General features: G+C 44.4%; 1 protein-coding gene across 3 annotated transcripts in view; it reads right to left on the reverse strand.

Annotated features, from left to right (window-relative positions):
• The window catches only part of PTPN2 (protein tyrosine phosphatase non-receptor type 2), an 82,420-nt gene extending 59,704 nt beyond the window's left edge, over nt 1-22,716 (reverse strand). For 2 of the 3 annotated variants that reach the window (XM_056127505.1, XM_056127504.1), the window contains exon 1: nt 22,446-22,714. In XM_056127505.1, the coding sequence (XP_055983480.1) occupies nt 22,446-22,514 (69 nt within the window). In that variant the 5' untranslated portion in view covers nt 22,515-22,714. Of the gene's footprint in view, nt 1-22,445 lie in introns of all 3 variants that reach the window. The other variant, XM_056127506.1, reaches the window with a different exon arrangement.
• Between the last annotated feature and the right edge of the window lie 419 nt (nt 22,717-23,135).

Consider the following 23,135-nt stretch of genomic DNA (forward strand, 5'->3'; position numbering starts at 1 on the left):
ACAAACACCATCATATTGAAGGAACATGGCACTGAACATCTACCCAAGTTGGTCAAATATCACAGCCAAGTGAAACTCCATGGCCCTTTGGGAAACACCTCTCCCCCAAATAATTAACATGTACTGGAGAGTTGTCATATACTAAATACTGTGCAAACTATATTTTTCACAGTATCTCATTCAATCCTCTAACACGAATGGGAACGATTACATTATTTTAATAGGTGAGGTCTCAGAGACTCTGAAAGATTAATTCTCTGAAAGGTTAATCTGCCATAGGTTACAATGCTAATAAATGGTGCAGACTTCATGACTGTACAATTGTCCTATCGGCACTAGTCTCAGCGTTTCTGCCTCATCTCCCAAGTTGGGCCATAACTGGTGGGACTCAGAGGCTACTTCCAACCTCTATGTTCAAGGGTCCCCTCCCACCAATGCTCAGGGACAGGCAGGAAATCAAATGTGGGCCTCTAGTATGCAAAGCATGTATTCCAGCCCACTGAGCAATCTCTCTGACCTGAAGTCAATCTCGGCTCTTGATTTATTGAATGTCACATTATATTCAACATTAGCAAGCATTCAGTACTATATTGTCAGCAGCATTGTCCTATCAGCACTGTCCTCCTGTTGTTCATCGATCTGCTTGAGCAGGAACCAGTAACATCTCCATTGTGAGACTTGTTGTTACTGTTTTTGGCATATTGAATATGCCAAGGGGACCTTGCCAGGCTCTGCCACGCAGGCGGGATACCCTCGGTAGCTAGCCGGGCTCTCTGACAGAGACGAAGGAATCAAACCCAGGTCGGCATCGTTAAGGCAAACGCCCTACCTGCTGTGATATCGCTTCAGTTTAATATTGGTACTATATGTAAAACAAAATCAATACAATGAACGTATCAAAGTTTAAGCTCAAATATAAAACTCTCAATAATATCTACATATATTTTAAGTTTAAAATTTTAGTTTTTGAGATTCAATTAAAAATAAATTTGCTCGAGAGGGCCCAATAATGTCTCCATTTTGAGACTTCTTGTTACTGTGTTTGGCATATCAAATACGTCACGGGTAGCTTTGCCGTGCAGGTGAGATACTCTCGGTAGCTTGCTGGGCTCTCCGAGAGGGGCAGAGGAATCGAACCCGGCTCAGCCAGGCTGGCTGCACGCAAGACAAATGCGCTACGGCTAATTTTAAAAAATTTTATTTCTTCACTTTCATGCCATGTAACTATTTTGAGACTACAAATATTCTCAAAATTTACTTTCAGCTCTGTAAGTGTTCAGCAACCTCCACAAGATCTGATGCAGGATCTTTACTCTTACTCCATGATGCAAGAAATCCTCTGAGGTTATATCTGTGCAACACATTCAGCTACCTGCAGTACAGAGTCTGACCAAATTTTTTCTCCCCAGTGGAATCTTCTTCTAAAAATTCAGATAGGGGTAGGTAGTACAGTGGGTAGGGTGCTTGCCCCAGGACCCCATATGGTCCCCAGAGCACCACCAGAAGGGACCCCTGAGCACAGAGCCAGAAATAAGCTCTGAGCATCACCAGGTACGTTAAAAAAACTCAGATAAAAATTGAAATAGAGTATAGCTGGGAATGTAACATGTTGGTATGGTCATTTTGGAAATGCACCTTACCATTGTTGCTACTGACTTTTCAATATTACTTCCATGTTTAAATGTTTAATACTACTTTCATGTGTGCTCTCTAGCTAGTTATGAATTTCTCAATAGTAGCACATAGTAATAAACCTGCCTCTATCTTGTACTTCATATTTATTTATCCTTAATTCTTTTTTCCTACCTAGTTGTATTGTCTAGAACACCCTGTGCAAAGTCACACAGAAATCCGTGTGACACAGGCTGGAGAGAAAGCTCATCCAGTTGAGCACATACTTCGTATATGGGAGACCCAGATTTCCCAACATGAATAAGGTCATCTCAGCACTGCTAGGTGTGGCACTTCACCACCACCACCACCAGCATCAGAGCCGGGAGAAGCCCTTGAGCACTGCTGGAGTGACCCTAAAACAAAACAAAAAACAAAAAGCAAAAAGTTTTGCCCTGATTTTAAATAAGCTGCTTCTAAAGTTTTATCACTAGCATAATAATTAACTACTAATCTGGTAATGTCACATGATGAATTACAATAATAGATTTATACTTACTAATTATATTTAGGGTTCCTCTATGTCTTTTTCATGGTCTTTCTAGCTCTGAGTAATACTGCACTATACCATTATTAGTGGCTGTATTACCATTTATGCATCTTTAAATTGTCCTAATTTTCTCATGACTTACTCAGTTCTCTTATCAAAGCTACAACTGCCTTATACAAAAACTAAACTAAAACAGGACCTTTAAATATCAAATTTTTTTCCATGAAATTGTAACAAATTACTATGACTAAAAAAGGAAAACTTGATCTTCTTGCATCAAGTTTTAAAATGGCAAATTATGGGAAGGGGGCTGGTATTGGGTCACACCCAGCAGTGCTTAGGGTTTACTCCTGGCAGGCTCCGGGGACCACACTGGGTGCTGGGGACCAAACCCAGGGTAGCCACATGCAAGGTTAATGCCTTATCCACTATACTATCTCTCCAGTCCATAAAATGGCAAATAGTTTTGCATGTAAAATTAAACCATATTCAGGTTTAGATTTAGATTTGCCTAGCCCCAAACACTATATAAACACTACCAAGTTTTAAGTTATTTCACACTGTAGATTAGTCAATGAAGTAACAGAAAATTGTAACAAAATTATACTAAAACACCTATTTTCTAATGACAGCTATTCCTTATTATTAGGAGCAAGAATAGGGGCCAGAGCTAGAGAGATAGCACAGCAGGTAGGGCACTTGCCTTGCACATGATGACCCTGTGGATCCAGCACCACATATGGTCCCCAAAGCACCACCAGGAGTGACCTCTGAGCAGAGAGCCAAGAGTAAACCCTGAGCATTGTAAGCTGTGGGCCAACACCATACCCCAAAACATATATGATTAAGAAAAAGGAAGTTTATCATCATTTTAAAAAGAAAAGAGCAAGAAAAGAAAGTTCTGATAACATTAGATGGTAAAAGAGAGTTGAGAGTTATTCAAATATATATGGTAAAAGAGAGTTGAGAGCTATTTACAAAAGACAATTGAGAGCTATTCACATATAGTATTTTTAGTGAGGGGAATAAAATCCAGTGAGATTTTGAAAATCACTAAAATCATAAACTTGATCAACTTTACCTCCTGAAATTAATAGGTAGTTACACATGTGTGTGCAAAAATTATGTAAAAGGATATTTAAGAGTACAGAGAAAAATCTAAAAATCTTAATGTCCTTTAGGAGAGAACTAACTGATAACATACCAATGCAGTGAAATCTGTAAGAACTATGAAAAAGTATACCAAATGACACATGCACTGACATGGAACTATCTCGAAGATAACAGCTTCGTGAAATAAAAGGTGTTTTAGAAAGGTACAGAAGAATGTGTTTGTGCCTGGGGTTTGGAGTAAAATAAACTTCACTCAAACATAAATATGCCTGAACAGACACTGAATGATTGGTTCAGGTGATAAGAAATGAGTAATTTCAGATGAGGAAGACTGGGGGGCAAGAAATTCAGAAAACAGAAAAATAAAGAAGCCCAGGGAATGTGACTCAAGAGGCAGAAACAATGCCTCATATGTGTGAGGCCCCCAAGTCCTATACTTGGTACTATAAAACAAAACAAAACCTCAGAAAAATATAGATGACATTCATGTCCCCCACCACCTCACCAGTGACATTAAACATCACATTTGCCACATTTGCTTAAAATATTTAAGAAATGAAGGGTTATAGAAACAGCATAGGGGTCAAGGCCTTGTAATATGTGGTCGACCTCAGGAACAGGTCATACCTCAGCACCAGTGGAAGAGACTACAAAGCAGAGGCAGGAATAGCTCAAAATTCACCAGGAGTGACTAAAAATCCCACCCTCACCATCAATCCAAAATGAAAATTACTGCTGATAGTGAAAATGTGATCCTTATCCTGTGGCTCTCTTCCAAAAGCTGATTCCCTTTATTATTTTATTTTTTTGCTTTTTCAGTCACACCCAGCAATGCTCAGGGGTTACTCCTGGCTCTGTGCTCAGAATTTACTCCTGGTGGTGCACAGATGGACGATATGGAATGCCAGAGATCAAACCCAGGCCAGTCATTGCAAGGCAAATGCCCTACCCACTGTGCTATCATTCCCACCCCTGTAGCTCCCCTTTAAACTACTTTTACTAGACAGCTTTTTGCCATTGAATTACAGGTCATATATTCTTATATTCTTTCATTCCTATGTTATTTTAAAATTAGCTAGTAAAAATACTAATACATACTAGCATAGAAACAGCACTAGTGTTAAAATAGTTTTAAAATCACATTAAAAACTGCCAGGAGTGACCCCTGAGCACTGCTGGATATGGTTCAACATCTGCCCCCTCAAAAAGAAAGCTTGGGCTGGACTGATAGTACAGTGTAGGGTGGGGTGCTTGCCTGGCATATGACTGGCCCAGGTTTGATCCCCAACACCCCAAATGATCCCCCAAGCCCCATCAAGAAGTGTCTGCTGAACACAGAGCCAGGAGTAAGCCCTGAGCACTGGCCAGATGTCGCCCCAAAACAAAAAATGACATAAAAAAATAGTTCCAACCCACAGAATGGAGAAAAATTGTTCTGATTCATATATCACATGATTAATATCCATCCATGTAAAAATTTATACAGTTAAAAACCTTTTGCTGTTTTGCACCAAACCTAACAAGGCTTGGGAACTATTCCAGGTCTATATTCATGGCTTCTTTGGGAAATGTGATGCCAGGGATCAAACAGGGATTGGCAGGTAGCATGCAAAGCACTGTAATCCCTGTACTACCTCTCCCAAAGTTGCTAAACATTTTTAAAGAAAAGTTTCTGAAGAACTGGGGATTTGGTTCAACAAAATGAAACATATGCTCTGTTTTCAGGAGGCCCAAGTTAGATCTCCAGCACTGCTGGGAACCCCAGAACAATCCCCAAGCCCTGAGCCAGAAGTAGTTCCTGAGTAATAAATATCTAATGTGCCTCCCCAAAAAATCTTTAAGGGGCAAAGAGAATAAGGATCCCTCCATCACATCAGTCCTTCAATGTTTGTTATGTATATATCTATTAAATTCAACTGTTGCTGATTACTACTTTTAGTCTCAAGACACATTTACATATTAACCCCTCAAATCAGTACTGATGCTTCAAGACAAAAAAAAAAAAGTGGGACCTCAAGTACAAGCATAGACCACCATAGCCATGCCAGGCTATGCTCCAGGCTGTTTCACTTGAGGCACCCCAGAAGGGGGAGGGTGAGATCCCTCCCCACCCCAAGGGACCCAGCCCCGGCAGCCGAAAACCTCCACAACCCAATCACCGCCATGCTCAAAGCCACTCCCCCACATGCTTGGGCTGAGCCTCAAGCACAAATCAACCTATTCCTGGACCATGTGGCCTCAAATCGTACGACACTCCTACCCATTCTCCAAGAGTACCTCACCATATTTGATGGGGTTCAATAGTAGGCAACCAATCATAGAGGGAAATATATATATGCATACGTATATACATTTTCAGATACAGATATACCAAAAGTTCACATCACTCAATCTTTAACAACATGTTAGTGATAAAAGGTAAAGGTAAAGGCCCTCCCGTTGTTCGTTGATTTGCTCGAGCGGGCCCAGTAACGTCTCCATTGGAGACTTTGTTGTTACTGTGTTATCCTAAAGAAGATCTTAATGGCAAAAAATAGGACAATCTTCACACAGTTTCCTCTATGGATACTCCAGCATTTTCAGCAGCTTTTCATAACAAACAATACAAAATGTATAATTTCGGTTGTGCTTTGGGACAGGGACTGGGGCTTGGGATGGAAAAATCCCAAATATGGTGGTGGAAAGTGTAATGGTGGTGGGATTGGTGTTTGAATATTTAAATTAATAAAATATTGTAAACTACCTTATAAAATAAAAATTTAATAAAAAATTTTTAAAAACGCATAGAAAGGTATTTGAATTTAAACGTAAAAAAAACCTGTTAAATCCTTGGGATTAAATATATTCCTATCTTAAAATACATGTTATTTTCCCAGTTAAAGAAAAAAAAGAATCTCATGGAATCTGTTCTCTCAATGCTGTTATTTGTTCCCCTTCCCCTTCTTAATTTCAGGAAGTTCAGGAAAAAAACAACACTTTAAAAAGTAGCTCCAGGGGACTGGACCTATAGGACAGTGGGCAGGGCGCTTGCCTTGTACATGACTGACCCGAGTTCAATCACTGGCACCACATATGGTCTTCTGAGTCTCCCAGGAGTAATCCCTGAGCACAGAGCCAGGGGTTAGCCATGAGTACAGCCAGGCATTACCCCAAAACAAAAAGGAGTAGCTCCAGAGTTACTAAAATTGCCTACTGCTATATCCATTCTTCCTAACTAGCAGTTTCCGATTTTATATTATAACCTACAATGAACTAGATTATAAAACTATTTCCCTGTCTCCTCCAGCTATGAATAGGCAAGGGACAAATTTAAAGATGTGCCGTAGGAAAACACTGAGGAAACAGCCTACTTAGCTCAGTTCAGTCGCCCCATGTCCTCATTGAGGCCTTCCCAAAATGCAGATTTTTATTTGGTGAGGAAAACTGGGAATAAATAGGGGCTGAGCTGTGACAAACTAAAGTGCACATTGTAAGGAAGACTACAGAGAAATTAAAAAGTGCATAATTAGGGTACATGCCTAGCAAGCATCTAACCTGGGTTCAATTACTGGCACCACATGGTCCCAAATGAAGTGCAGTCCTGGAGGCACCCAGCATAGATGGGTGTCTCGGTATCCCCCACACTCTAGAGCCCAAGCAGCCTGGCATTCTCAGGCCCCTGTGCTGAGCCAAGACTCCTTGACCACGAATTGTCAGTGGGGCCTCCTGGGACTTGTGAGTTCTGCTTAATAGCATCAGTTGTATTTCCAGAATTTTCACTATAGAAAAATTAGCTGTTGTCGGTTAGATTGTCAACTGCTTGATTTTCTTTCCCATACAGCAAATATAGATCTGATATGCCATAATCTAAAGAAACAGATTACATCTCAATAAATACTAGATCTGGGGTTTCTCAAAATGGGATCAGGGAAGCAGGTCTTAAGCTATTAACAGTCTATCATATTTGGCAAAATAAATTAATAAAGCAACTTCCCAATGCTAAAACATTCTCCTCCTAAAAGCAAAATATAAACAGTGGCCCAACATATATTTCCTGCGAACAGTAATATTAATAATCCAAGATGTGTTCATCTCAGTACTACTGATGTTCTGGGTTGGCACCATTTATCGTGGGGGCTTGCGTGTTAATCTTATGCACTACAGAATGCCTCGCAGCAGCCCCAACTCTCCTCACTAAATATGGGCAGAACCCCTCTTCCCAGCTCTGACCAGCAAACATCTCAGACACTGAAGAATGTCCTTGAGCAGCAAAACCCACTACAAACATCTCAGACTAATGCCCCGTTGGGAACTACATTACAAATCCAATACAAGCACTACTTTTAAGCTAAGTTAGTGGGAAGAATCTTTGTTTCAAAAAATAATTTAAACCAAATATTGTAATCTATTTTTCTTCTTTAGGAGAAATTATTCAAAATGTAGGTAGTTTATACATACGAAGCTGCATTTCTTGGAATTATGTTTACTGTTGAAAAGTAAACATAACTCCAACTTCTCTGGCATTGGGTATTTATTCAGAAATAATTGGTTGCATAAATCATGATAAAGTCAACTACATATTGTGCTTTTTGAGAAGATGTAGTGGGCACACCATGTGGTACTCAGGTATCACTCCTAGTCAGCTCAGGGAACAATATGAGATACCAGGGATTGAACCCAGATCAGCCTCATGCAAAGCAAATGCCCTGTACTCACTCCAGCCCCTGAATACTATAGCACTGTAGCACTGTCCTCCCGTTGTTCATCGATTTGCTTGAGCAGGCCCAGTAACGTCTCCATTGTGAGATTTGTTGTTACTGTGTTTGGCATATCGAACACGTCATGGGGAGCTTGCCAGGCTCTGCTGTGCAGGCGAGATACTCTCCGTAGCTTGCCGGGCTCTCCGAGAGGCGGAGGAACTGAACCTGGGTCGGCCTGGTTGGCAGTGTGTAAGGCAAACGCCCTTCCCATTGTGCTATCACTCCAGCCCCTGAATACTGTATATTTAAAAATCAGGCACTCATGTCATATCTGTAGTTACAAATGCAATCCCTTGGAATGATATGATATAAATCAAAAAATAAGAAATCAATTAAAGGTTGGCGCAATGGTACAGCTGATTGGGTGCTTGCCTTACATGTGACCAACCTGAGTTCGATCCCCTGCACCCCATATAGTTCCTCAAGCACCACCAAAGTGACCCCTGAGTGCAGAGACAGGACTAAGTCCTGAGCAAGGATGAATGTGCCTCCTCCCCTATCTGCCCCCGCTTCCCCAAATCCAACCTCTCTTTATTTCTTAAGCAATAAGCTTGTAATCCTGAATAACAGACACAGCAATTTTTTTGGGAGGGGGGGGGGCTTTTTGGATCACACCCGATGATGCACAGGGGTTACTCCTGCTTGCACTCAGGAATTACTCCTGATGGTGCTCAGGGATGCTGAGTTGAACCTGGGTCGGCCACATGCATGGCAAATGCCCTACCTGCTGTACTATCGCTCTAGCCCAAGACACAGAAATGAACATCAATCTGTGCCTCATATTTTGACAGGGCTTGAACGGCAAAGTTTTACAAGCCTCACATGAAACCATTTGTTTTGTGGCTACTCCAAGTGATGCTCCGGAGGTACTCCTGGAGAACTCTAGGGGCCATATAAAATGCCAGGGATTGAATATAGTTCAGCAATGCACAAGCAAGCATCTTACCTTCTGTACTATTGTTCTTGCCTATCACATGAGGCCATTTGCTCAATAAAAAGTGCATTTTCCAGCACATGGTCCCCTGAGGATTTTTGGGCGCAGCCCTGGAGGCTCCTTGGGTACCAGGTATCCGCAGCACCACAGGACTCAATTAGGATGGTATTCTCAGGCCTTTACACTGAAACAGCTGGCCCAGTTGGTCATCAATTAGCAGAGGGGTTTCCTCAATTTCCTGAGCAAACCCCCACCCCACTCCACCCCCCAATCATACACACAACTTCTTTTTTTGGGTATAAAACAGTAATAAAGCACTGTATATCCTCCTGTTCAATGATTTGCTCGAGCGGGCACCAGTAACGTCTCCACTGTGAGACTTGTTACTATTTTTGGCATATCGAATAGGCTGTGGGGAGCTTGCCAGGCTCTGCCGTGTGGGCGGGATGCTCTTGGTAGCTAGCCAGGCTCTCCGAGAGGGACAGAAAAATCGAATCCAGGTCAGCTTCATGCAAGGCAAACGCCCTACCTGCTGTGCTATCACTCCAGCCCAAAACAGTAACATACTTGGGCAAAATGGGAAAAATTTAGTCTTAAAACCACTCTATCAGACTGAGAAAAAACATAAGATTGTAAGTCTAAAGATGAGACCTGTGTTTCATAACTTTTTTCTAGCAACAACTCGTATAAACCATCAAATTTAAATTAAGACTGGTCAGAATTATAAACTCTTGTTTGCTGGAGTAAAGGTAGAGGGTGCAAGCAAATACTGGTTACAGGGGATTGAACTGGGGCCTTGTACATGTGAGGCATGCTAGATCTGATACGTGGACTCTAAATTACAAACTCTTTGAAAAATATAATTTCAGCTGGTGATATATCTCAAAAGGCTAGAGTGCATGCCAAGCATGTGTCTGCACCCAGGGCTTAATCCTCAGCACCACAAAATGTCCTAGTGCCACTGAGTATAACCCTCATGCCCCCCTGCATCTCCTGGGAAGCCCCCAATATAATTTTACTGTAGTGAACATTGCTATAACAGTGAAACATTCCCTGATACTTTCATAAATTACTTAGGTATCCTAAAATGTTTTAAATGAATTTATTTATAAAAATGGCAGTCTCTTAAGAGGTTGAAAGTTTCTTTTACAATCTCCTAATGGACTAAGGTTTCACCCATTTGGCTCTATGATCAAGGCACCATATGTGGTGCCAGGGTTCAAACTGGGGTTGGCCACATGTAAGACAAGCATCTTACTCCTTATACTATCTCTTCAGCCCAACAGTTCCTGAAAAAGCTAGACATTATTATCTATCAATGCCACATCCAGGTTTAAATTAGAAAGACTTGAAAACAGAGACTCCCAACAGATATTTGTGAACCAACTTTCACAACATTATTCACAATAACCAAAACAGAAAAACAAAATGTGATATATTCATACTCAACCATTAAGAAGTCATTGTTACCGCATGGTTCAATCTTGATAACATTAGACTGTTAGAAAAAAAAAAAACAACCAAAGGGACAAATTTTGTAAGATTCTACTTGTATCAAAATCTGGAATTCAGAGATAGAAAGTAGGGTAAAGGTTACCAGGGACTGGAAATTGGGGAAATTGTGAACTATTGCTTAATAGAGTGTTTATCAGGTGCTGAAAGGGTTTTGGGGGTAGAGATGATGGTTGCACAACACTGTAAATAAAAAATCAATGACAGTGACTTGTATACTTATAAATGGCTATAAAGACCAACTTGTTAAATATTATTTTAGCACAAAAACATATAATTGGATGTTTATCTCATTCTTTTTTAACAAGACGTCTTGGTTGAACAATGATTTAAATAAGTAACTAAAATACCGTGTCCCCTTGAGGGGCAAAGAATACAGTTCAGCAGAAATGCACTTGTACTATATGTGTGAGGCTGTTGGAGGAGATTCCTGGCATAGGGGTGTGGGGTGGGGGAACCACTGGAGAAAGTTATTTGTAATCACAGGATGGAGAAGGCTTTTTTGGGAGAGAAGGGGGTCATACCCAGTTATGCTCAAGGACCATGAGGGATGCTGGGGCTCAAACACAGGTTGGCTGCATGCAAGGCAAGCACCCTGCCCACTGTACTATCACTCAGCCCAGGAGAAGGCTTTCTAAGTCATGTTACAGAAACCAAGGCTGATGAATCTGACTTAATACTGACATTTTCTACATTTAAAAATATAAGATCCACAAATGAGGTAAAAAAAAAATAAAGATAACCATCAACTGAACGAGTTTCAGTACATGATGAAGTTTTAAGCTTCCTTAGTATGGAAGCATTCCTACATATCAAAAGAGAAAGGAAACAGCTGTTCTGAGCTGGGGATCTGGCTCAAGATGCTGTCCATGAGCTTGGTTTAATCCTAGACACTGTATCACTGCACTGTCCTTCCGTTGTTCATCAATTTGCTCAAGCGGGCCCAGTAACGTCTCCATTGTGAGACTTGTTACTGTGTTTGGCATATCGAATACGTCACAGGGAGCTTGCAAGGCTTTGCCGTGGGCGAGATACTCTCGGTTGCTTGCTGGGCTCTCCAAGAGGGGCAGATGAATCGAACCCGGGTCGGCCATGTTGTCTGCATGCAGGCAAATGCCCTACCTCCTGTGCGCTCCAGCCCAATCCTAGGCACTGAAGGAAAATAGTTATTTTTCAAACTCCTTCATTATATTAAAACTTCAAATCATAACTACACTAAGACCTCTTTCACATCTAAGACAAAGATCAAAAAATTTTAGGAAGTTTCCTACCCTGGGGTAGGAAAAGATACAGGAAAACAGAAACTTTCTTCTGTTAATGGAAATAAATATCCAGTGATACATCTTTAGAAGGTTATTCACTGCATTATTGTTTGTAATAGATGACACACTAGAAACAAGCTACAGATGATTAATTAAATAATGAATACTATTTCCACTGACAAAATGAAAGTGAGGACCTAGGTGCATGAAGTGAAACTAAGTGTCTTGAACAAACTGTGCTGAGAAAACTGGGTGGTCACATGTAAAAACAAAATGGAACTGGAACTGTATCTCACTCCACTCGCAAGTTAACTGGGATAGGAGGTGGGGCAGAGAGATAGTAAAGAGTGTAAAGTGTTTGCTTGTCTTGCATGTAACCAACCCTAGTCTGATCCCTGGAACTGCATATCGTCCCCCAAGTACCACCAAGAGTAATCCCTGAGCACCGAGCCATGAGTAAACTCTAACCATCATTGGACATGGTTCAACACTACCCCTCCCCCAAAGTTAACACAAAGTATATCAAGACTTGAAAATTAGAACAATCTATAAAATATACTGAAGAAAACACAGAGGGAAATTCTCCAGGACATGGACCTCAAAGGTGTCTTCAAACGCCTTTGTAACTGTGTTATCTCAAGGAGACTAAAAAAAAATCCTCTTCAAGGGCAGATAAGAAAAACAAAGATAGGGCCTGAATGATAGTACAGTAGGCAGGGTACTTGCCTTGCACTCAGGTGACCCAGGTTTGATCCTCAGCATCCTATATGGTCCCCTGAGAACCGCCAGGATGCCAGGATTAATTCTCAGTGCAGAGCCAGAGTAACCCCTGAGCATTGTCAGGTGTGGCCCGAAAACCAAAAAAAGAAAAAAAGGAAAAAGAAAAGAAAAATATATATAAACAAATGGGACTGCAAATTTCTGCATGGCAGGCCAGAGAAATAATACAGCAGGTACGGCACTTCCCTTGCATGTAGCTGACCAGGGTTCAAGGTCAAGGTTCAATCCATGGTATCCAATGTGGTACCCTAAGCACTGCCAGGAGTAATTCCTGAGTACAGAGCTGGAAGTAAGCCCTGGGGACAGCCAGAGTGGGCCAAAAACAAAAACAAATGTTTTTGCATGGCAAAAGAAACTCAAGCTAGCTGGGGGGGGCTGAAGCAATGTACAACAGATAGGCCATTTGCCTGTACACAGTAGGCCCAGATTCGATCCCCAGTACCCCATATGGGTCCCCGAATCACGCCAGAAGTGATACCACCGGAATGATTCCTAATCACAGGGTCAGGAGTAACCCCTAAGCACAGTCGGGTGCGGCCCCAAAACCACCCAAAAAGCGGGGAGAAAAAAAGAAATTCAACTAGAAAAAGAAAAGTTGCTATACTGAATAGCAGAAAATATATGCACAGAGGGGCCGAAGCCACAGTACAGTAGGTGTTGCCTTTTCATTTTCCAAAAGGGCATTTGCCTTGCAGGTGGCAGAGCCTGGTTCAATCCCCACATGGTTCTATGAGCATTGCCAGGATTAATTTCTGAGTGCAGAGCCAGGAATAACCTCTGAGCATTGCCAGTGTGACCCAAAAACCCAATGCATCCATCGGATAAGGGCTAATAGCCAAAACATATATAAAGCTTTCACAAAGCACGACAACAAAAATCCAATTACCCCATCAAAAAATGGAAAGAGAACACACATTCTCCCAAAGAAGATACACAACTGGCTATTAGGCATATGAAAAAGAGTTCATCCTCATGTACAGTAGGAAAACGTAAATCAAAATAACAATGAGCATGTCCCACCACCCCAAGTTTGATTCCACAGAGTACCGCCAGTTGCAGTCCTGACGGTTCCCTGAGTATTACAATGTGTGGCTCTGGAGGCCCTCAGCACGAGGGTGGGCCAGAATCTCTAGCACAGCAGTGACTGAACAGAAGCTCACCCACAGGTCCCTGCAATCAACTGGTGGCCATGATGGGCTTAGAATTTGTGGTAGAGCCCTTGGGACTTCCCTCACTTGAGAGCAACCCCTTTCCCCCACCAAAATAACAAAAAACAAAATCAACAATGAGATATAATTTCACAACAGTGAGAAAGGCATTTGTCAGAAAGACTGGTAACTGGTAACAGTGCTGAGGGCATGCAGTGAAAAAAGAGTTCTCATTCCTCATCCCACTGGTGGTGGGAATATCTGGGTCAGCCTCCAGGGAAAATAATATGGGAGACATCTCAAAAAATCAAAAGCAGAACTCTCATCCAACCCAGTGATTCTACTTTTTGTCATCTATTCCCCAAATACAAAAACATTTATTTGAAAAAATATAGATGTTCATTGTAGCACAATAGCCAGGATGTGGAAACCAAATGTCCATATGAATGGATACAGAAGTGGTATATGTACACAATGTTCACTGAACATGGATGGAACTGGAGGGCATCATGTTACGTGTAGTTAAATCAGAGGGAGGAGGACAAACACTGGTATCTGTGGAACAGAGGTATGAAACAAGAGATGAGGCAGTATCAATGACAAACCCTTGGCCCTGGACTACAAAACCAATTAGCGGTGGTGGGAGTGAAAGGAGTAAAAAATGATGCTGCAAGGTCAATGCTCCACTGCTGAGCTACATCCCTGGCCACTACATTCACTTTATTACCTTTCTGATTCTGACAATAATCACACAAGATATAACATCATTCAGTTCAGAATAGGAAAGTTTAATATTCTACTCATACTCCAAACATTAGAATCACAATTTACATTTTTAAAAATTAGCCAACTGAACTGTATCTCTTCCTCAGATTAGCTAAATTTGAAGTTGTCTATGCTAAATTGACAAGTACATGGCTAATTTTTACTGTCCGATGCAATGGAAGATACTATCCAAAGTCTTAATCTGAGTTAAACAACCTCTGCCCCTACCATCTTACCTCTAATTAGGAATAGAAATTTAGGGGAGCATTTAGCAGAACTACCATGCAGCTGACAGGAACAGAGTATCAAAATTTCCAGAGGAAACAAAATTATTTACGTGCATGCTTATTTTGGTATGTGAAAAGTATGCTTAAGTTGATCTTTGCCTCCCCAGATCTTATTTGAAGAGAGGGAGCAGAGTCAAAGAGCTACATAGTTCCCTAACTGGGAATAGGAGTCTGGACAGTTAATGACCTGGCAGAAGTCAAATGTTCCAGATAGATAAGGGAAATACAAAGTCTATTTAACAAGTATGAGGACTCCCAAGGTGTGAGAAAGTGGGTGACTTCCAAGGAAAATCAAGGAACATGATTGTTCCAGAGTCCACATAATCATGTAAAAGCACTGGGCACTAAGATCACCAGGGAGAGGGAGTGAGGAAGTGTTTCACAACTGTTCCCTATGCCCTTCCCTCTCTGAGTTCTAGAAGAGTTCCCTTGATAGTTTCTGAAAATACGCTGCCTCACAAATCATAAAAACTGCTCCTATTCTTATAAATCAGAACTACAAACTTCTTTTAAAGTTTTTTTGGGGGAGGGTCCACACCCAGTGATGCTCAGGGGTAACTCCTGGCTCTGCACCTAGTGGTGCAGAGGTGTCAGGGATCGAACCCAGGCTGGGCAAGGCAAGAGCCCCACTATTTCTCTGGTCCCTGAATGACAAATTTCTAATAAGGAAAATATGTTTGTTGCAAGATCCCTGTTCTTCTCTGTGGTCTTCTCAGAGTGGGGGCGAGCAGCTTTCCCCAATGCCCCCACACCCTCGGCCAATTCCCTGTATTTCTGGAAGCCCCAGAAACCACACACACATCCTACAACTGCTGCCATGTAAATTTAAGACCCAATTAAATTTTCTTGAGTTTCTGGAGTGTACAGTCACAAATGCAGCTGTGCAACATCTTCAAATTCTACAATACTGGACACCCCAGAAGGAACTCATCAAAGGAGTTGGGAAAGTAACATCGAAACCAACTAAGCTCAATAAACAAAAACATTAAAATAGAAGGCTCAACGAGAAACAACAGCTTGGTAAACCCTCAGAAAAGAATTTAGTGACTCTATGGTGAGATGTAAAAATTTTCACAAATTTTCTTTCACTGAAATATTTTTTGATAATTCCAATGGCCATTTAGTTTAACAAGCAACATAAAATAAGTTATTTTGTGCCTGCTAAGGGGGCACGCTTGGTGGGTGGTTGGGAAAATGGGGACAACAGTGGAAGGAAGGTCACAATGGTAGTGTGATTGGTGTTGAAATATGGAAAGCCCGTAACAAATGTGTTATGAACAACTTTGTAAACCACTGTGTTTAAATAAAGGGGGGGCGGGGAAGGGGAACAAACTGTTCTTGAACCTGTACTTGAACCCTGATTAATCAACCTTTCCTGTACCAACATTTACCAGAAACTTTATTCTATGACTAAGCTTTTACCATACCTCTCCATTTTTATTCCCATCCCCACGAAGGCTCACAAAACTCTATTTCTTTTCTCTGCTCTACTCATGCCTTCCACCTGATTCTGACTGCAACAATCAGAGGTGACTAAGAAAAACGGGGGAATGAAAGGGGAAAAGGGGGGGGGGGGAAAGACTACTATGAACAATTCTCATAAAGCCTAAATCAACTTCAGACTACATGAATGTCATTAGCTGTCAATCAGACCAAACTAAATGTCAACAATCACATGCCAAATGTAGTCTTTCAAGGCCAATTTTTCCACCTGAGTATTTAACTGATATGATCAGCTTCTGCCTCCATCTACCCCTTCTAGTTCTTCAAACTTTAGGCATCCCCCCCCCCCCCCAATCATATACACACATATCAAGTTCCCCTTCTCTAGTAAGCATTCCTGCATTGAACAAATATTTATCACTAAGTGTGAGATTCTGTGTGCAAGACCCGGGCACTGCTTCTATGAAACTCTGATGAAGGAGTGTAGAAGACAAATAGGAACAGAGTTCGCTTTGCTCCAATCCAACAAAATGTTTCCAGGAAACCTATTATCAGAGCCAGGAGATAGTACAGCAGCGTGTGTCCAATCTGAGTTCAATCCCCACCACATGCCTCCTGAACACTGCCAAGTGTAATTCTGGAGGCCCCCTGAACACTGGCAAGTGTGGACCTGGCACCACAGGACCCAGCAGCACTGAACCACCAGTCCAGGCCCACATAGCTACGAGTTGTCCCTAGACCCCCAGAGCACCACTTAGGAGGCATCCTTCCCCACTCCCCAACCTCCTACTATAAAAGTCATGTTATAGAAGCAACTGCTCCAAAGATAAAAAGGAATAGGTTTGAGTTTCAGATTCAAAATAGTAAAATTTTTCCTGCAATAATTTCTGTAACAAGGAGAAAAGTCAAAGTCCTCATACCACTAAATCAGGCTTTCTGTTTCATTTAATTTTTGCTCAAAAGTAAAGCCTTCCATGGACCTGGAATGGCAAAATCAACTGCCTCGCAAGTGCGTGGCCTTAAGTTCAAACTCCATCACTCTCTACATTCCCCAAGCATGGTTGAGGGGGGCTCTTCTATATGTGTGTGTGATCTCCTGTGGGCTGTAGTCAGTTGTGGGGGCACCACAGCCAAGTCCACACTGTGTGGCAGCAGCACTGTCAGCATCACCTGCAAAAAGGGGGCTAATGAGGGGAGGAAGTTGTAAAAAAAATTTCCTCACAAGGAAAAAGCAGAGTAAAAACTTTTTCTTTCCCTAATTCCCCTTAATAACCACCCCCCCACCTCCACCCCACAATTTTCCTCAAACATTACCGTAAGTACCACCATTGTGATTTTAGAAGCAGAAAGCCCCCTTAAACACTTTTTCCCTACTCGAGCAATAGTAGTTTGAATAGTGGTTTGCTCAACACTCCGCTGCTAGCAATTTCCAGTGCACTACACACAGGCGAGGGGAAGTTGTGGGAAGCCCCAAAACTATGTAACAGGGACCAGACCCGACAAGGGTTGCGGGAAAGCCTCCCTTAAAGGGAAGTGAGAATTCACGGATGAGTAAAGACAGTTAAAGAGAAGGAAAAGGAGGAAAAGGCTGTGCCAAGCCAAAGATGGCAAAGGTAACTAATTATACAAAAGTCAAAGGGGTAAGAACGCAAGCACACACACATATTTCAACGAACTTCGTGTGAGAGAACACTGACATGGAGAGGCAGGACATTATGGTCTTATGAGTCATAGGAGAAAGGTAAATTTTACATTAACGAGCAATGAGAAATCCAAGTTTTTTTCAGTAGGTAAGTTAGATAATCACACTTCACTTTACTTACATTTCCTCACTCTATTCATTCAAGCTGCTTAAAGAATAAAGGATGGGGCTGGGGGGTGGGAGGGGGAACAGGAGTGGGTAGGGTACAGCAGGTAGGCTGCTTGCCTTGCATGCAGCCAACCCTGGTTCAATCCCCAGCACCCCATACAGTCCCAAGTCCGCCAGGAGTTATCACTGAGCACAGAGTAAGAAATAAGCCCTGAGAATTACCAGGTGTGGCCCACAAACAAAAAGACTGGATTAGACTTCCCTCACCCCAATGGCTAGTTGTGGTCCAAAAACAATAGAAAATAGATTGATGCTCTTAATAATCAATAATTTAATTTTCCCTTATTTGTAGCATGTGTCCCTGCTGACCATCAACAGCCCTCCCTAATTTTCTCCCTTTTTGCAGGCTCCATTTCCCAATCTACACCCTTTGATCTTAACTGTGAAGAGTTGATCCTTGGCCTTTCGCACTTCTGAATCCTTCATATTTTCCTCTGAGTGATGTCATCAGAGGAAACACCTCAAACACCACCTGTGATTTACAAAGCTATATTGACAGACCATACCTCTCCTGAACTCAATTTAGTATTAAAGATTTCAAATCCATTATCTTCCAGGCACCTCAAGTTGTATTACTGAACAATTTCAAAACCAAACACAGGAGAGACAGTATAAAAGATTAAGGAGTCTGCTTAGCATGTGGCACTGGCCACCTCCTGCAATGACTCTGGTTCAAATCCCAGAGGTGTGGCTGGCAGATGTGGTGCCTAAGCACTGAGCCAGGAGGTAAGGTTCTGGAGCACAGTTACAGGTGTGGCAAAAACAATGAACCAACCAATCCATTAACATTTGAACTCTGTCTCTCCTTCCTTCCCATGACCGTATTAGCTCAGCTAATCATTTCTCTTCAGATTTCCTTCAGTGAATTTTTTTTGGGTTTTTTTTTTTTTTGGTGCTGCCTGCCCCATATACCACCCTCTGGTTGTTAAAAAGTAAAAAGTATATCCTTGGTGAGTTCTTACATAGGTCAGAATTTACTCTACACCTCTTCTCTTGAGCACTCTGGACTCCACTGCTGGAGTTCCCTTGGCATTCTATGCTTTGTGTCTTTGCATGAACTTTTTCCTTCTCTGGAATACATATTCTTTCCCCCTCCCTCATCCTCTTTACCTGGGCAGCTCATCCTGCAGGGTCTAGGGAAGGCCCTCCCTCCTCCGGAAAGCTTCAACAAAATTTCCAGAAGCACCTCTTCAAGAGATACACAAAATGTGTAGGTTCTCCCACAGTTTCCTGTGCTGAACACTAATCTTGAATTTATTACGATTATGCTGATTCCTCCCCACCAGGCTGGATCCTTGTTCAACAGAGGCACCTATCAAGCTGTCTTGTGAGCAAACCTAGAATTGCAATAAGACCCTTGAGAGAACAAGTTCTAAAATATAAATTCCTCAAGAGCCTGAGCCTGAACCTGGTGCTCACTTCAGCAATATATTTCCTAAAACCAGAACAGTAGGGCATCTGTGCAAGGATGACACATAAACTCATGGAGCACTCCACATTTGGGGGGCATTAGGTGGTGTGTAATCACAGAGTATGTCTAAATGTCAGTACCATTGCAAACCAGGCTGTGGCAAAAATAAATAAAAAAGTAAATTTAAACAGGGCACGAGGGCTGGATCGAGTACAGAAGGCAAGGCTCTTGCCTTGCAATCAGCCAACCCCAGTTCGATCCCTGGCATCACATAAGGTCATTCAAGGACAATCAAAACTGATCCCCGGGAACTAGCAGGTAGGGCACTTGCTTTGCACATGACACACCCAGGTACAATCCCCAGCACCCCATACGATCCTCAAAGCCTGCCAAGAGTGATTCCTGAGTGCAAAGAGTAAGCCCTGAGCACAATGTGGCCCAAACAAACAAGAGTGGCCCCTGAGCACTGTCAATTGTGCCCTCAAAATTTAAAAAAAAATTAAGGGGCTGGAACAATAGCACAGCGAGTAGGGCGTTTGTCTTGCACACGGCCGACCTAGGTTCGATTCTCAGCATCCCATATGGTCCCCGAGCACCGCCAGGAGTGATTCCTGAGTGTATGAACCAGGAGTAACTCCTGTGCATTGCTGGGTGTGACCCAAAAAAGCCAAAAAATATATAATAATAATAACAATGATAATAATTAAGAGCATGAACTTTGTGGCATTCTTTGTTCAATCTCCAGCACCAAGACAGCAGAGGCTCATATCCCATTGGTGCTCTGCCTGTATTTGTAAAATGGCCGAGCAGATATTCTAGAGTCAGATAAAAACATTCTAAAGTCTGATTTTCCATTATGAACTTTCCAGGTTTGTGACCTACTTTTACTACAGCGCGATTGTGGGGTGCATGGTTTCCACTAACCAAAACTCTTCTGTTCACATTCTACCAAACCATTAGATTTCTACTAAACCAGTTATACTCTTGTTCTTCCACTATGTAAAATATACGCAGACACCCCAAGATACAATTACCACTTCACTAAACATGAAATTTTCAGTACTAGTGCACTTTTCTGGGGAGTGGAATTACAGTTTTCGTGGCTATTTTCAAGGGTGCTAATGACACAACGAAAAGAAAACTGCTTAGCCAAAATATCAAGCAGAGTTAAGCTGTCACTTTCCTTTTTCTCTTCCAAAATGCTACATTGACATTATCACTAGCCACTTGGAAACAGGAGTCTCAGCTAAAAGAAATGAAATTGGAGAAGACAGTTGGCAGGTTCTCACTGGGATTCGGACTGGGACTGGAATTCGGACGGGCACTGGAATTTACATCCATCCCCCTCCCCCAAAAGTCCTTACCAACGTTATCTAAAGTTATTAACCTAATTCTAAATACACCAATGAGAATCAGAGTATCTGAAGGGCTGTTAATGCCTTCAAGAAAATGTTACATTCTGAGCCTCAGGGCAAGAGGAAACATTACTGTCATCGAATTAACTGGAAGGAGAAAGTCCAGGATCATCCAGATTTACAGGAAATCCCCAGCCCCCTTTTATTCCTCCGCTATGCAGGGGCAGCAGTTAACTCTCCAAGCACTCAATTAGATCTGGAGATTGAATATGCAGGCAGGCGAGGACAGGCGATTTAATATCGTTTATTGGAAAGTTCTGGGGCCAGAGGCAGAAACAGCCTCAGGATGCTTGCCCTGCACAGTGCAGCCCTGCACCGGACTCGATGTCCAGCCGTTCCTCCCCACCCCATAGGGTGCCCCCAAACACGGCCAGGGGAGATGCCTGAGAGCAGAGCCAGGAGTAAGCCCTGAGCACTGCCAGGGCACGGCGAGGACTGACAAGAGTTCTGCCCGAACGGAAAGGTTCTCGAGCTATTTTAACGAAGCTAGCGGAGTTCCGCCGCGATTCCACTTAGGATTTTTCGACGATTAAAAACCAAAAAAAAAAAAAAATCCTAATAAGCAAAAGTGGTTGCCTAGGGCGCGGGGGAGAGAGCAGGCTGGCATCCTCCGGGTGACTGGAAGGGTTCTTTTTCATCTTTTTTTTTTTTTTGGTTTGGGGGCCACATCCGGCCATGCTCGGGCTCGAGCAGCGCCGGTGGTGCTCGGGGGGCACCCACGGCGGTGCCGAGGCTCGAACCCGGGCCAGGCGCGCGCCAAGCACAGCGCCCTCCGTAGGCCTCCGGCTCCGGCCCTGAGGAAGGCGCCTCATTCCCAACCGCGAGGCTCGGCACGGGCGCGGAACGGGTCGGCGACTGGCCGGAGCCTGTCACACCTGGCCTCTTCCTGGGCGATCTTCCTGGGCGTCCAGTAACGCCTCAAGGACGGAAAACCGGGAGCGCGAGGGGCGCCCTCGGGACTTCTGTCCCCACCACCGCGAACCCGAGCGTCGCCGGGCTTCCCGGAAGCGGCTCTGGGTGGAGGACGCGCGGCCGCCCGCCCGCTGAGGAAACTCCGACCGCGGGCGCGTCGGGTCCCTGTCGCAGCCGCCACGGGGCTCGACCCGGCCACGGCCCGAAGGAGGCCGGGCCGGGGCCGCCCACCGCCACGGGAACGCGACGACCCCGCCGCCCGGCAAGCAGCGAAAAGGCGGACGCGCGAGCCCCCGGGAAGGACACCCGGTCCCCCGCGGCCACCCCGCTCCCGCTCCCGCCCCCGGCGCCTCTCAGGTCTCTCCCCCCCACCCCCCCCCAATCCCCCCAGGTGGCGGGGAGCGAGGGGCAGCACCGCGTCCCGGGCCCGCCACAGGGCGCCGCTGTGGCGCCGCTTCCCACAGGCCGGCGCGCGCGTGCGCGGCGACGGGCGCCCCGGGGCGAGAAGCTTGTGCTCTCGCTCCGCTCTCCCACCCCCACAGGGGGCCGAGGCGCCCACGGCGCAGGCGCGGCCCTGACGCGGCCCTCGCGCAGCCACTTCCGCCCGGAGCGGGAGGCGGGGGAGGCGGGCGGGAGCCCCGGGGTTCTCGGAGGAGGATGGCGAGCACCGGCGCGCGAGCCCACACGACTCACCAAGTACAGCTGCTGCCAGCGGTTCTGGGTATCCAGCTCCTCGAACTCCCGCTCCACGGTGGCGGACATGGCGGCGGGAGCGAGCGGGAGCGCGAGCGGAGCCGGCGCCAGCCGAGAGGCTCAGGCCCCGCACCACCGGGGAGTGCGCCGGAGCCGCGACGCATGCGCGCTCCGCGCCGCGCCCCGCCCCCCGCGCCGGTCTGGCCGGCCGCGGGGAAAGTACCTGGAGCGTCGGACGTCAGCGCGCAGAGGCACGCGCCGCGCGGAGCTGGGCGGCTGCGAGGCGGGGCGGCGGGGGAGGCGGGCTCTGCCGGCTGCTCAGGTGGGGCGGGGGCGGGGCCCGGCGACCACCCGCGACCGGCCGCCCCGCCCGCTGGCCGAGAGGGGGCGCGGCCCCGGCCCCCCCCCTCCGGCGCTGAGTGGCCGGAAGGAGGCGGTGGCAAGTCTCCAGGTCCAGGGGAGAGTTGCCTGAAAAGTCACGGGGACTTTCTCTTTCTTTCTTTCTTTCTTTCTTTCTTTCTTTCTTTCTTTCTTTCTTTCTTTCTTTCTTTTTTCCTTTCCTTTCCTTTCCTTTCCTTCTGTTTAGTCAGGTATTTAAAATTTTATTTTTTAAGGGCCAGAGGGTCTCAGAGCGTGCGTTCTTCTAGTCTTGACACCACTTGATTCCCTTCCCCCCCTCCCCCCCAGCAC

This window comes from Sorex fumeus, unplaced genomic scaffold (assembly GCF_029834395.1).
Source record: "Sorex fumeus unplaced genomic scaffold, SorFum_2.1 ptg000063l, whole genome shotgun sequence".
In the NCBI taxonomy this organism is placed as follows: Eukaryota; Metazoa; Chordata; class Mammalia; order Eulipotyphla; family Soricidae; genus Sorex; species Sorex fumeus.